At 34.0% G+C, this 15,315-nt stretch overlaps 1 protein-coding gene across 1 annotated transcript in view; it reads left to right on the forward strand.

Moving 5' to 3' along the window:
• Positions 1-15,315, forward strand: part of LOC128997234 (regulator of G-protein signaling 20) — a 178,017-nt gene that overhangs the window by 63,486 nt on the left and 99,216 nt on the right. The window contains exon 2 of the mRNA XM_054422845.1: positions 7,775-8,116. Coding sequence (XP_054278820.1) covers positions 7,926-8,116 — 191 coding nt within the window. The 5' untranslated portion in view covers positions 7,775-7,925. The remainder of the gene's footprint in view (positions 1-7,774; positions 8,117-15,315) is intronic.

The following is a 15,315-nucleotide window of genomic DNA, read 5'->3' on the forward strand; positions in this document are numbered from 1 at the left end:
TAATAGCTACTTCCCTATAGGGAAATGCGCTAAAACTGAAACACTAAACAAACGTTTCGGCTCGATAAAGAGTGCCATCTTCAGGGCGACTTGACTCCACTCGGAGTCAAGACACTTGTTGTTGTGCCACTTGATTTGTCATCTGTGCGGAGTCAAGTCGCACTGAAGAAGGCACTCTGTATCGAGGCCGAAACGTCAGTTAATGTTAGTGTTTAATCGTTTTTGACAAGATTCTACGAGCTATGAAGGTATTAGTTTGGTTATATGGTAACATTTAGTCCAAGGACCGCTTTAATGTTTCGTTTTCATGTTCCCAAAGGCTAAAAACACCATCCGCTCAAATGCAAATGTTCGTATGTATGTGTTTGTCAGCACGATAACTCATGTAACAGTCATACAATTTTGAAGATATTCTCGGTTGTTTTTGTTGGTTGAACCAGCATTTTTAATAACGGGGATTTATGGGGTAAAAATTGGGTTTTCACACTTTTTCCTCCAAAACATAAAATTTTGCAATTTCTTTTCAAACCACTTTGTAGAGCAATAATTTTGTGCAAGTGTTATTGTAGACTAAGTCTAACGTTTACAGGAGAAAAGAACCTTTAAAAACATTACTTAACTACGGCAACGGCATTTTTGCATGTAGCTGAAACGGATTTAGCAATCCAAACACTTATTTTTTCATTAAGTAGTCGTTTGGGCAGATTCAGACTTTTACAATAAAAACATGAACGTTGATGTATTCAACAAAAATAGCCACAATTGGAAAATGGCTCTATGACAGACAGTTGGAAGTAGTCGTTTCAGGATAGGAGTACCTGGTATGCAATAAGTGGTGCAGGAGGGGATACAGCTCCGTTTCCTCTAGCCACCCTTATTACAAAATGTATCGTGGAGTACGGAGATTTCTCAAAACTTCATAGAAAAACTAATATTATTTTACTGAGAATTCTTAGAGGTTTTTTCCTTTATAGAAACTACTTCGATAAGAAAACAAATGTTTTACCTTTCAATAAGTTTGAGGTTTTTGGCGCGCTCGTTTGTATTTATTTTGAATATACTCTATGATTCTCCAAATACAAATCGAAACTCATAAAACCTTTTTATAGTTTCGCCATCTCTATAAAATGTTTTATCAATTTTTTCTCTATCAAGTTTGAGTCAAATTTTAAAAGTTTTTTTTGAACTCAAACTCTTGTGGTTTTAAAGGTACAAATAAACAACTTTATAGATTATAAACTGTAACTCGCACTAGATTGACAGTTTCTTAAACAAAAATAGTCAACAATATTGAAAGGAAAACTAAGGGACAATATATACAGACTGCTTTCAAATTATGTTGCTAAACTTCACACCTCCATCCTAACACGATTAAATCCTAAAACGAAACAGACATTGTTTATAAGGAGTATAAGGAAAAGATTGCCGGTTTTATTATACTAACTTTATCAAATTCTAACCTGTTATTACTGCTTTGAAAAACTGTTAGTAACTAAATCAGTTTACCAGCTTATTGCAAGTTGATTGTATTGACCCAGTTCCTAATTAATTTCAAAACTGGCTTAATTTAGTTACAAAATATAGTTTTAAATGTAAATTAAAATATTTTCCTATCGGTGCTACAAGTGGCGACATGTACTTCGGACTCCATCCTTCAAGAATCCTGACAAACACATGGTAAACTTATATGTTGTTCTCGAAACTGGGAAAAACCATGTAATCTACGTCCCAGCCGCGCAACTCAAACATCGGTTTTTGGCTCGATGACGTATTCAATGACGTGTTTATCACAAAGGGTAGTTTTGTTAACCCTTTTACCAACGACCGTTTTTTAAAGTAGCCGTTTCAGTTCAGTTCTTAGAATTGAAAAGTTTCTCATAACAGCATTGTTTACTATCATAACAGCATAGTTTTACTCATAACAACACGGGTAATGGACCAATGAGATTTAAGGATTGAGAGAGAAGAACTAAAATTTTAATGATTCGAACTTCAACTAATCAGCTGTTCAAGCCAATTTAATTGTCGAGTGGTGCAATTAGTGTTAACAATGTTTCGTTGCATCACTGTCAGTGGCAATGAGAGGTTGTAAACGAAAATATAACCTCTCTTAGAAAAGTTATGAGTACACTACTGCAGATATGGTAATTAAAACACTGTCGTAGGTAAAGTAGTGTACGCAACTTGCGTAAATAGTGTTAACGACCCTCGCCAAGGCTCTTTCCTTAAATGTTCTACTCGTGTCGTTAACACTATAATCTATATATATATATATATCTATATATATACCTTTACGCAATCGTTGCGTAAACTACTATTACGCCGTGAGGTTTTAACTGAGGTGGCTCCAGCCTGGGGATAGTAAAGGGTGGCAACTTGGGAAGGCACTCCAGCCCTTCAGCCGTCACGAGAGTCTCTCAAGACATTAAGCCTTTTGTGTCCTCTTTTGCGGCCAATCGATAAAATATGCTCCACGCAACGCACCCGTTGATCGCCTTAAACGTTCATCTTGTATGGAAATATGTCAAGAATCATTCGGATCATACGTTTTCTAATACTACACAGGTTTTACTCGACAACATTGTTTAGGTTTGGAGTTGTAGCGATTTTAACAAATAAACATGTGGGAATGTGCAACAAACAGTAAATTACTGTAAATTAAATTCATGATGTGAGTAACTAGTTTCTATCAATTAGTTCAACCTTGCAACAAAGCAATCAACTTGTTGACAAATAGCATATATTATGTCATATAAAATATTCCAACAAAAACTAAGGGCGAAAATTAAAATTTAGATTGTAACACAATCATTCGTAGCGCATTCGACTTAAAAAATAGATAACTGGCTACAGCTGACCCATATGCAGGGATGTTTACTTTAGTGTCCAATAGTCGATCACTCCAGTCTAAAAGTTACGGTCGTTATGACTGTTGTTGTAGCTTAAAATCTGAGTAGACATGAGAAAAGTTTACTTAGGTTTTTAGCTAAAGTAATTATAGAAATTCCAATAGTCAAACAGTACTTTGACATTATTGATTCAAACCTGAAAAGTATAAAGAACACCATAAATCAATACAGTAGAACCTTGATAACGAGACTCTCATAGGGATTGTAAAATAAGACTTGTTATCAAGGTTGACTTCTTATCTAGGTTTGTAATAACATGTGATTAGGGGTAAACCAATTTTTTAAACTTTTTTTAGAACGAGTAACTAAATTTAGTAAATCTCACAGCTACCAATTTTTATTTTATTTTTATTTAAATAGCGTTTTCTATAATTTCTCCGTTAAATCTATGTACAAAGATCATTATAAATTATACTATTTTCAACTAAAATATATATGTACGATATCAATTTAATGTCAACGATAAAATGTCAAGCACTGTATCGTGAATATGTGAGAAACTCACTATAAAACATAATTTTAGACCATCGATGTTTTAGACAAGACTATTGAAATCATCGTTAGGAGGGTCTATTCACGAACTCAACATAACGAAAGACGGTGTAGCTTTTGACCTTTCCCTGCCACGGGTATTATTGTTGTATGCCTATCAATTATTTGCAAGCCCCACCTTCTAACTGTTCATTACTCTTGGTTTGGACTTGAATTTGCACACCAAGTTATAATAAGTGCATTTTGTGAAGGAAATTTTTGTATTTGTTTGGCTTATGGATATTGTTTTATTTAAATCTAAATAAATGTGTAGGCATTTCGATAACATTATAAATTGTTGGCAAGAAAAACAAGTACAATCATAAGAATGTACCCTTCTTACGTTTGATTTTGAACAAGATACAGACTTTTCAGTTTTTGGCACTTAAAATACTTGTCAAAATGGTTTCAAACATTGTAAACTTCAATGTTAGTGGGGAGAAGGCCTACACGTTCAATTCACTCATCCCACTTCGTAAGAAAACGTATGATGTTCATGAAGGCGTTCACTAGAGTTTTTTTTCTCTCTAGGGTCCCCATATACCACTATATACCGCAGTATACCATAATATACCGTAATATACTGCAATATACCACAATATACCGCAATATGCCACAATATACCGCAATATACCACAATATACCTCAATATACCACGATATACCACAATATACCGCAATATATATACCACAATGTACCACAATATACCGCAATATACCGCAATATAACACAATATACCACAATATACCACAATATACCACATTATTTCACAATATACCACAATATACTACAATATACCACAATACACTACAATATACAGCAATATACCGCAACATACCACAATATACCGCAATATACCGCAATATACCACAATGTACCACAATATACCACAATGTACCACAATATACCACAATATACCGCAATATACCGCAACATACCACAATATACCGCAATATACCACAATATACCGCAATATACCACAATATACCTAACATACCACAATATACCGCAATATACCGAAAAATACCACAATATACCACAATATACCACAATATACTGCAATATACCGCAATATACCGCAATATACCGCAATATACCGCAATATACCGCAATATACCACAATATACCGCAATATACCGCAATATACCACAATATACCGCAATATACCACAATGTATCGCTCAAATACACTCGGGGAACGCACGTGAAAACACTATTACGAGTTAAGGTAAGTGCGTTCCCGCCCCTAGATAACATCAGTGAATGTTGAATCCCCTTGGATAAGTTATTGGATATTGGCAATGCCTATGGCTATTGGATGTGAAGTTGGATATTGGATTTGGATTCTTTGATGGCACTATTATCTTAATTACAGTCTTATACAACTTTCTCGGCAAATACATGTATCTCATCTATTACCTTAAAGTTTTATATTGCATCATTAATTAACAATCAAAGCTAGAAAACGAAATAATTCGCATGTAATGATAAAGTCTCAAAACGACTTCCAGCTTGTTTTCAAATCAGCTAATGCAAATAAGCAGCTGTTTAGTAAGTGATTCAATCGTTTCGTCTATTACGATTGTATTACAGTACATTATTCCATCGATATGTCGAGCAATCGACACCAATAGGCTAAAACCTTACCTAATAAATCAACCGATAAATAATTTCGATCGATACGATTGCCAAAATGGAAATGTACAACTGTTTACAACAGCTGATTTTTACTCCCTAGGAACAAAAAATTATCTTTACTCCCTAGAGAGTAAAAACGCATGCATTAAAAATGGCTGCTTTTGCTAGTGTGTGACGAAAATTAGTTATAGCATTAGCAACGTAAAAAAAGGTTTACATTAAAACGTATTCTACATGCAAAACTAAATGTCATCAGCTGATCCACAATAATGACATAAGAGTATGTATTTATATGGCTTAAATTGTTGGAACATGTAACTTATTTCAAAAGAGGCTGAGTTGAACTAAAAGCGACGGTCCAACAAGATTTATCGATTGGTGATAAATAGTCTTAGGATATTGGAGTTGCAGTAACGGAAATTGAAACTTAGCGACCTGCTTAGACCCCGTACTTCCGAGGTGACTTGACCTTAGAGTTACATAACTACAAGGGGTGAAATGATATTACACCATAGAAAAAATATGTCAACAGTTAAAAGTTTACATAAATTATTATTGTATACTGTTCCGATTTTCCCCCTTAGTTTTGTTCAACACTAAAAATATGTTTAGGAATAAAGTGTTCTTCCTACGGTGCAATAATGTATATTACAGTACATATCTATCTTGGTTTATTCTTTGGGTTGGAATTTGGGATTTTACGAAGTACAGCATGGTTAATAAGAGATTATGCTTCACAAAACTTGAAAACAGAGTAGTCTTAATATATATTTTCAACCTTCAGAATATTTACTTTCAGAATTTTGCATCTTTCCTATTCAAACTCATATCATTGCATCATTCCTAGGCTTATCATTGCAAACTTTTACCACGTTTTTTGAACAGCTTATAATATTAATTATGAAAAATCGCGCTTAAACTAAAAAAATTAATTAAATTTTAAATTAATACACTCTTTTCTTAAACTAAGATTAGATTTCCTAAAGCTGGGTACTATACTGAAACCATTCAGAGATTAAGGTCAATTTTAGAACACACATTGACTGCAATCTTACAAATTTGACAGTCTATATTGAATAAAGATAATTATTGCACTCACGTCCAATATAAAAAGCACTTTTTACAATCAAAATATCTTTAAAAGTCATAGCTAATTCGTACCAAACTATACTACTAATGTCATCGGCTTACTTCGGCCAATATGAGAATGAAGCTTCCGGCAATACTGATTAGTGTGCTCAGAACACATAGAGTTTCTCTCTCGTGTGTTGTCTAATTGGTATACTATATTATATTCTCAAAGGTGACTAAATGGTTGCACTATATAACGTGCTCAGCTAATCAATATAATTGATAATGTTGCTAATTATAAACATCTGAAATATTGGATGTTTGTGTGCATGTCACATGGAAAAAGCATGTGAAAAATACTGGATTGATTGAGTTGAGATTTTGAAGAAATAAAGTTAATGCACATGGAGATAGGTGAACTTCTGTTTTGTGTGTTTTATTTACAACGTGAAAATTTGTGTGTTATTCAATAAGATGGTTATGTTTTATCAACGAAATGTTCTTAAAGTTCCGCTTAACGCTTTTAGTAGTTTGTATTAGGCGCTAGAGGTAAAGAGGCTTGACCAAAATCAAGGTATTCAAGTAAATCATCACTGTCTTATGTGTTATCAACATAAAATAATTAATTGATTTTATTGCTACACTACGGTACGTTTGAATAAAATTAATGACATTGTCAGCATAATTTGTTTTGCATTATCTTTCTATCCCTCGTTCATGTTCTTATTTTTCCTCTTACTACTTTTCTTCCTCATTTGTATCTTCTTCTACCCTATTCTTATCCACCCGCCTCACCATACTTCTTATCCTGAGATTCCACCTAATCATTTTTATTTACAGATTTCTTTCAATTACATACATAACCATCATTGACTTCTTCACATTTTTATTACCATGCTTTACCAATCCATCCTATTTATCTACCCTTTTTATGACGTCTTCTTTAATTTAAACATCCCAACCTCTTCCTTCACAACTTTAACTCAAATTTTATCTTTTACTTCTTCATTAAAATCTACTCATCTTTCTTAAAACTTCTAACCATTCTCTTCTTCACCCCCTTCTTTATTGCCTCCTCCTTCTTAACCTCTTTCTCATTCTCCCAGCTACCCCATTTATCTACTTTACCAACCCCTCTTTTAATCTCTTCCTCTGCCCATTCTTCCATTACCTTTATGATATTTTTTTCGTTTTCCTAATTTTCATTGTAAATTTTACCCCATAATTTTTTACCCAATATTTTTTCTCTCTTCCGCGCTTCCTCTTACTTCCCTTGCCATGCCATTACTCCAGGTCAAATTCATTACTTCGTTGCTTCTCCTTAAATCCAACATCATATTATTCTTTTCACATTTACATCCTCGGATAAACCATAATCTTCCTCTTCCTAATCATTCGTCTCCTTGGAACTCCTCTTCATGTTTCCACCTCTTCCTTTATACCTTCATTCCAAATCTCATCTTACTCTCTTCTTCATCCTCCTCTTCTTTTTTCATTCAGCGTTTTCCTCACTTTCTATTTTAATCTGTCCTCCATCCCTCATCAACTTATCCTCCTTTAACCACTTCCTCCTCCCTACCCTGTTCTACTACATCAGCTGATTACAGTGTCTCTCACATGTTGCAGATGTCGGCGGCCGTGTCCAGTGAGGTGGTTAGGCAGCAGGACTGTATAGACTCGTCAGGGTGTCGGTTGCGAGGGGTGGTGGTCGACCCCTTCCTCCTCCCTACCCTGTTCTACTACATCAGCTGACTACAGTATCTCTCACTTGTTGCAGATGTCGGCGGCCGTGTCCAGTGAGGTGGTTAGGCAGCAGGACTGTATAGACTCGTCAGGGTGTCGGTTGCGAGGGGTGGCGGTCGGGAGCGTCACCAGTCTCCACGCCGCCCCCGCTCCCACCCCCGGCAGTCTACAGAGGCCCAACAAGCCGTGCTGCTTCTGCTGGTGCTGCTGCTGCAGCTGTTCTTGGTAAGTGAAAGTCACTATAACTACACTAGTGAAATCCTTCTGAGGCCATCGGTTGAAGTGATAAAGTGACATAACCATTATCTATGTTGGTTAAAGAATTAGTACGGACATTTTCCATCACGGTTTTCTTCGAGTGGCAACATTAACCATGGGATTGCAATGCTAGACAACTTTGTTGCATCCTCAACTGGGGTTTACGTCAACAAACCATTAAAGGTTCTGAGGATCATTCAACTCCTTGAGAGTTTCTACACGATCGTTCCCTGAATTTCCCCTGACTACTGACATTATCCAAGGAATCTTGTCCGAACTCACAATTAGGCTGGGCACTCAAACAATATATTGAAGGTGGGTTTCTCATCCTCACAGCTTAGCGTGCTCAAGAGGCTATCAAGTAGAATCCCCATCTTGTTCAAGAGTCAAAGAAACACCAGTGGCTAAGTTTCCTTCAGGATAGCTGCTTCCTATTATTTATATTCTTAGGGCATCCGATGTTACTGCACCAGTTGGTGCTGATAGCGGCATCATCAACTTAACATTGCCTTCCGTGGTTTAACAGAGCGTATGATGTTTTTTTCATCCACTGATAGATGAAAGTGAATGACTTTTCAGGATCGGTCATGTTAACCGTCCTGTCTTACATCATTTTCAAAACATCCATCAGTAGGATGTCCACTATTGTGTGATCACCGGAAGCATTAAATTTCCATTTAATACCACAGCCAATCATTATGTAATCATCCTTCTTCCCTTAACAATAATGCCAAGAGAAGGGAGGTTTAGCAATACTCCAAAGCTGCTGTAGGGGTTCCATCACGATTGGTAGATCTAGTTTTCACGATATTACGGGATCTGGTATCTGATCCAGTCCTTGGGCGAAAAAGTACCTAAAACATTTCAAGATTAGTACACAAACTCAGCTAAAAGAAATAACAAAGGAAACCCAATGCTTGAAACTGTATTGTAGTCTTTCTTACCTGAGAATGGGGTCAGATTAGAAATCCTAAAACACGTATAAAACCTTGTAAAAATCATCCTCTACCTTAATGTCACTACGATTTCAATACCTACAGTGGTCTATGATATGCAGTGTAATTTGAGTATGACGTAAAGTCAAAAATCACTATCAAAATACTGCAGTAATGAGTAAGAGTTCAAAAGCTACTCGCCATCGCAAAATGATTACCTTCTCACACGTTCCCTGAATTAATTGAACATTAGATAAATACAAACTTCTCGTTGTTTGTAAACTATACCGGTCACCCTCTCCCCTTTTCAGCAAACAGTGCCGCTATATTTTTAAATAAAAACAACAATAATATTTGTCTTGTTCCACGGTGTATTTCAAACTGATTCTACTCTAACTGATAAGTATAACGGTAAAGTATAGTCGAGACCAAACCACTAGTCCAATATTCTTACTGGGTCCCCCAAAAAAAATAGTTTCTTGACCAAATGTTTTGTTAACATGTTTATTTTATGAATATAAAACAATATTAACGAAAGCAACCTTTAATCTATCTTATTTGCCGAGGTTAAAACTTGACCTCGGGTCAAAAAGAGTCACTTTGGGCCCTAGTGATGAAATATACTACAGTAGATTGGTTATGGCTCGTACCTTAAATTTTCTACTCGTGTCGTCAACACTATTTACGTGAGTTGCGTACACTACTTTACCTACGACAGGGTTTAATTACTAAAAATCACTACTCATAACTTCTAAGAGAGGTTATGTTTTCGTTAATAACCTCTCATTGCCACGGACAGTGATGCAACGAAACATTAACATTGCAATAAACACTAATTGCACATTAAATTGGCAACTAAACAACAAAAAATTGGCAAATTAACAACAATTAAATTGACCTGAACAGCTGATTAGTTAAAGTTCAAATCATTACAATTTTTTAGTTTTTTCCCTCAATCCTTGAACGTCATTGGTCCGTTGCCCGTGTTGTTATGAGTAAAACCGTTGACGGTAAAACTATGCTGTTATGAAAGTAAACGACGCTGTTATGAAAAACCTTTCAATTCTAAAAACTGAATAAAAACAGCTACTTAAAAAAAAAAAATTGGTCGTAGGTAAAATATATGAACACACTGCTATGATTTACTTAAGATAGAATAAAGGTTGATTTCGTTAATATTGTTTTATATTAATAAAATAAACATGTTAACAAAACATCTGGTCAAGAGAATATGATTTATATTTGGGATCCTTACACATTGATTTGCCGAAATCCTAAAAAAACTACGTTTTTAATAAATCTGCAAAATTTCCTTGTTGTCGTTAGAAAACAATATTTTTATGACGATTATTCAAGTATATTGCCATATTCGATGTAATTTTATTGCTTATTCTAACCACAAATAATTATCATGTTGTCATTCAGCCTAAATTTGTTTCAATGGTAAAAGGTAAGGATAATGAGAAAAGAATGTAGTGCTATTTAATATTCCTACGTTAAACAATGTTCTGGTTTCATTACTCCATTTTTCTGTATATACAGGGTGTTGCAAAAGTCTTAACACACCCAAGAATAAATTAAACGTCTTAAGATAAAACTTTTTAACTTAAACATATTATTGTATGATGACTTTTTTGACTTAGAGAAATAAGAGAATGTGTTACACTGGATTACAAATGATAGTGAATAAAATTTGACAACTGGACACAAATGTATTAGCTCATTGGAATCCCAACACAAAACAAACATTAAATAAAATAAAATAAAAACGATTAAGAACAGCTGATTTACAAACAAAATTACAGTAACTCACTTTTAAACAATGCATTGTGGGTAGAAAAATTAATGTTGAATCTTTTTGAACAAACATATTGATTAGTCACACTTAGTAATTGGAATTAGGGTTTAAGTTATAGTATTTATAAGCTTTGTTTGTGTTAAAAAACAATGTTTACTTACCTACATAAATTAGTCCAACAATAAACCAAAATAATAATGTGACCTTGCAGTTTTATTCCTAATATAATAACAATATAAGAGTTCAGAAAAATGGTGAGAAAAACTTTAAACATTCACACCAACAGCCTAAAACAAAACATGGTTAAACATTTTGTATCTGCATTGTATGGTGTTAGACTTTTTTATTCCAAATCCATCTTCAAGCGTTTTAGGTCACTATTAGGTACAGGTTGTTCGTAAAATATTTTCCATCACACCAAAAGATCTTCAAAATTAGGGGCCACAACATGGGTTTTAACATTTTAATATTTTGAGTTGCCCCCTATCTAACCTAAAAGGGGAAGGGGAAAAGTTTTAATCTCTTAAAAAAAGCTATTGAAGTCGTCTTACAATGATATATTGAAGTATAAAAAATATATGTTAAGCCGTTTAATTAATTTTGGGGTTTGTTAAGACTTTTTCAACACCCTGTATAATGTGTATTGTAGATTAATGCATTGCGACGGTAAAATGCAGCAAACTAAGCCGAATAAGACGTGTGTTATAGAGTTAAATAACTGAAATGATCCAATACAAGAGTCATGTAGGGTATCTTAACATCCTTATCTGTATCAGAATTAATCAACAAATATTTGATTTCAAAACTCTTTAAGGTGAAATTTGAACAAATTAGTACTGCTATTCCACAGACAATGGAGCAATTAATATTTTAATCAAGGCCGTAGCTAGGACAAATTTTCGGGGGGTCTGGTTAGTGGTGGTTGTATCAAGGGGGGTGGTTGAGGGGGGTGGAGCACCCCAAAAAGAAGGGGGGTCTGTGGGTCCTCCCCCAGGAAGATTTTACATTTTTAAAGCCGTTTGGTGACTTTTTAAAGAAGTTTTTAACGCCTAAAACTTTGTCCAATTCTCCAAAAACACCCATTTCACCTGAGCAAGTAGACATATAAAAAATTAATCTAAGACGATTACATTCAAGAATTTTAAAACATGATGTAGATTATGGACATATCCTTCTAAAAGGAGTTCTTGTCTTGGCGACTTTCTAAATCCATGTTTAACTAGAACCGTATCCAAAAACCTCGAATTTCACCTTTTATTTGTCATGAACAAGTAGACATTTTAAAAACTAAAACATAACGATCGTATTCATAAATTTCAAAACATACTGTAGGCTAAGGCATTAATTTTTACAACTAAATTTTGAGGTTTCGGGGGGGGGGGGTTGGCCCCCTAACCCCCCTTGGCTACGGCCTTGACTTAAATTAATGCGACGTAATTAATAATAATAATAGAGTCGTCGAGTCGTGTTATCATTGACAATGTTATTCTACTTACTGTCTGTCAGTGGTTGTACTGTATTTACCCAGGCCGGTAAAGTAGACTTAGTTCTCGTATTGGCCACCAGAGGGAACCACACAACACGTACTTCGTTACCGACAAACTCAAATAGTTCTCCCAATCTCCACTAGATCGTTATGTCTCTTTTTGAGGTTAATTTGTTGGTGAGTTATCAATACACGATTTTCTAAAACCACCGACGCCCTGTTCAGTAAAATGTCATTTTTTTGCTACACAGTTAAAACAGTGTTATTTTTTTTAGTTTAAGGGCGTAAATTAATCATATATAATATCAAAGTTATATTAGGCACTTTTGCACTTTCACAACAATTTCAAAAAAATTATTTTGTAAAAAACTATTTTATTATTTTTGTACTAAGTAGAAAAAAAATTAACTTACCATACTGTCAACAAGTAAAAAAAAAGAAAAATCATGGAAAATACTAAGTTCTACAAACAACTTTAATATTGAAAGTGGTAATTATTTTGAAGTCATTAATATTTTTGACGCCGATGGTTCGAATAATTTATAGGTAAAGCATGTATTATAATAGTACACAAAATCCAAAAACAAATTATGTGTTTTATGAATTTAGTTCGGATTTTAGATTATTTGTGTAGTTTGAGTTTCTTAACATTCCTAATACTGTTTCATGCTACCTTAGCACAATATACTGTAATGCACTAAAAAAATTTAATATTTTTCATGCTAACTGTAGGAACAAATGGTAAGTGTTCAGACATTTAATATCATTATATGCAAGTATTATTTTTACATAGCTTAAAGTTAAACCATACCCTATTTATAGATCCTCGCCATTGCAATTGACTGACATGGCAATAACATAAAATATTCGAATATTTTTAAGGAACCACACAAACATACCGTAATATACTAATTTTATTGGTAGTAAAATGTTTGTTAACGGATAATCAAATAAGAAAACCATATGGTTAACTGTCCGAATCCTAGATCTTAACAATAACAATAGTAATAGATAGGTCTTTCATGTCTATATATTTTAGACTAGAAGTGCTACATCCACTGGGTTGTAGAGATAATAGTTTGCGAACTTCGCTCAAAATATTGATAATAGTTCGCTTTGGCTAAACTATTTAGTCCATAATCTAGTTAAACGGTAATCTCCATGGATTGTATCGGTGTTCGATATTTAATATTTATTAGGTCTCCCTATTTAAACAGAGAGGTAGAATAAGGCTATGTTAGTCAGTTTGAAACTCATTTTACAAATGAAAATTGTAATATTTCAGCTATTTTATTCGGTCTTGGCCTTTGTTTTTAGGATTTTATCTTTTGACAGTTTGACAGGGAACTTTTAATACGAAATTAAAGTGTTTATGCATTTTTTTATTAGCTCTTTCACCATTCGTTCCAATCCGATGGTAAAATATTGCTATGTAAAAATCCTGCTAGCATTTAGAGTATGTACACTTTTAAAATAAATTTGCGGTATCGCTGAAATTTTCTACACTAATAGTCGTAAAAACATTTACCGACGAAAGGCTAAAACCACCTAAAACGCACACGTCTGTATTTAGCAGGCGATGTGAGAAGTACCCATGCGAGGGTAAAGCTATTCGTATTCACCAAAAATTGAAACCTTTGATCAAAGTGTGAGTTGTAAAAGAACCGTAAAAGAGAAACATTCGGATTTGGTTGGATGATTTTACAACTTTGAGTGTAAAAATTATACTCCCCTTCTTTGAATTAACTTTTTACAGAAAAAGAAATGTTTTAAAAACTCTCTTTTTAATATTCTATTGTTTGTTAATAATTAAATTTTCGTCTCTAAGTTTTTAAAAACACGAATCTACTTGTACGTACAGAAATTATTGTTTTTTATAGAAATTGATTTTTTTATTAAATTGATTTAATTTTAAAACTAGATTTTGCATTTGAGAATGGATAACTAATTTTACAGTTAACATCGTGGAATTAAGGTCATCGAAGATGGTAGGTAGGAAGATGGTAGGCAAAATGGATTTAGTGCTCACCTAATAATCTAATACTGTAGTCACCGGTTAAACCCATAGAAAAGTCTTTTTGATGGTTCGAAACTGGACCCAGCTGTACCTAAACTTTAGGTTTGTTTAAAAATAATTATTCCTGGCAAAAGAACTTTTTAACTGTAAGACTTTCTCTTCATCCAATTATATTAACTTATATAATTTTTGGGAAAATGCTAAACGTAAAAAAAAAAAAACTGAATACTAACAACAAAAATATAACTATTTAAATAAGTGAACGAATACAAGCAAGGAAATTATCAAAGTCAAATTAGCAGCCTATATATTTACATAGGTCATGTTGTTCCTGAAAGGTTATTTTACTGAGAAAGATTACTTTCATGCTTTGCTATTTTTAAACCCTTTAGATACCTTCTAGATCAATCTTGAACTGACACTTTTTAAAGAATATTTTCTTCCATGTTTTTACTGCTAAATTCAGTTTCCAGCTCTAACGGGGACCTTAGTCGATGCGTAAGTTTTTTTTATAAACACAATAAATAAGGAATGAAAAAATGTTTAGTTAAGTTTTACTTATACCTTTGACTATTGATATAACTAGACATTCCATCCCCATGTTAAAATTAGTTTTCACCGGACAAAATTGACGCAATTGAAGCGAGCCACCGACATATTGCGCATATTTGTATTGCGGTTACCATGGTTACCAAAGGTTCTGGCACACACCGCTGGGAGCGCCGTGTAGCTACGTAGCGCGTACGCCGTAACTACATGGCGATCGTAGTGGTGCGTGCCAGAACCTATGGTAACCTCAGCACAGCTGACCGTCTATATTTAATTATTTTTGTCTATGGTATCACTGATACTTGTACTTAAAACCAAGCCAAACTAATAGGACGACTAATTTCAATTTGTAACCTATAGCAACTTTTATGTCACGTCAAC

This window comes from Macrosteles quadrilineatus, unplaced genomic scaffold (assembly GCF_028750875.1).
Source record: "Macrosteles quadrilineatus isolate MER2022 unplaced genomic scaffold, UCM_ALF_1.0 Scaffold_6__1_contigs__length_79288215, whole genome shotgun sequence".
Lineage (NCBI taxonomy): Eukaryota > Metazoa > Arthropoda > Insecta > Hemiptera > Cicadellidae > Macrosteles > Macrosteles quadrilineatus.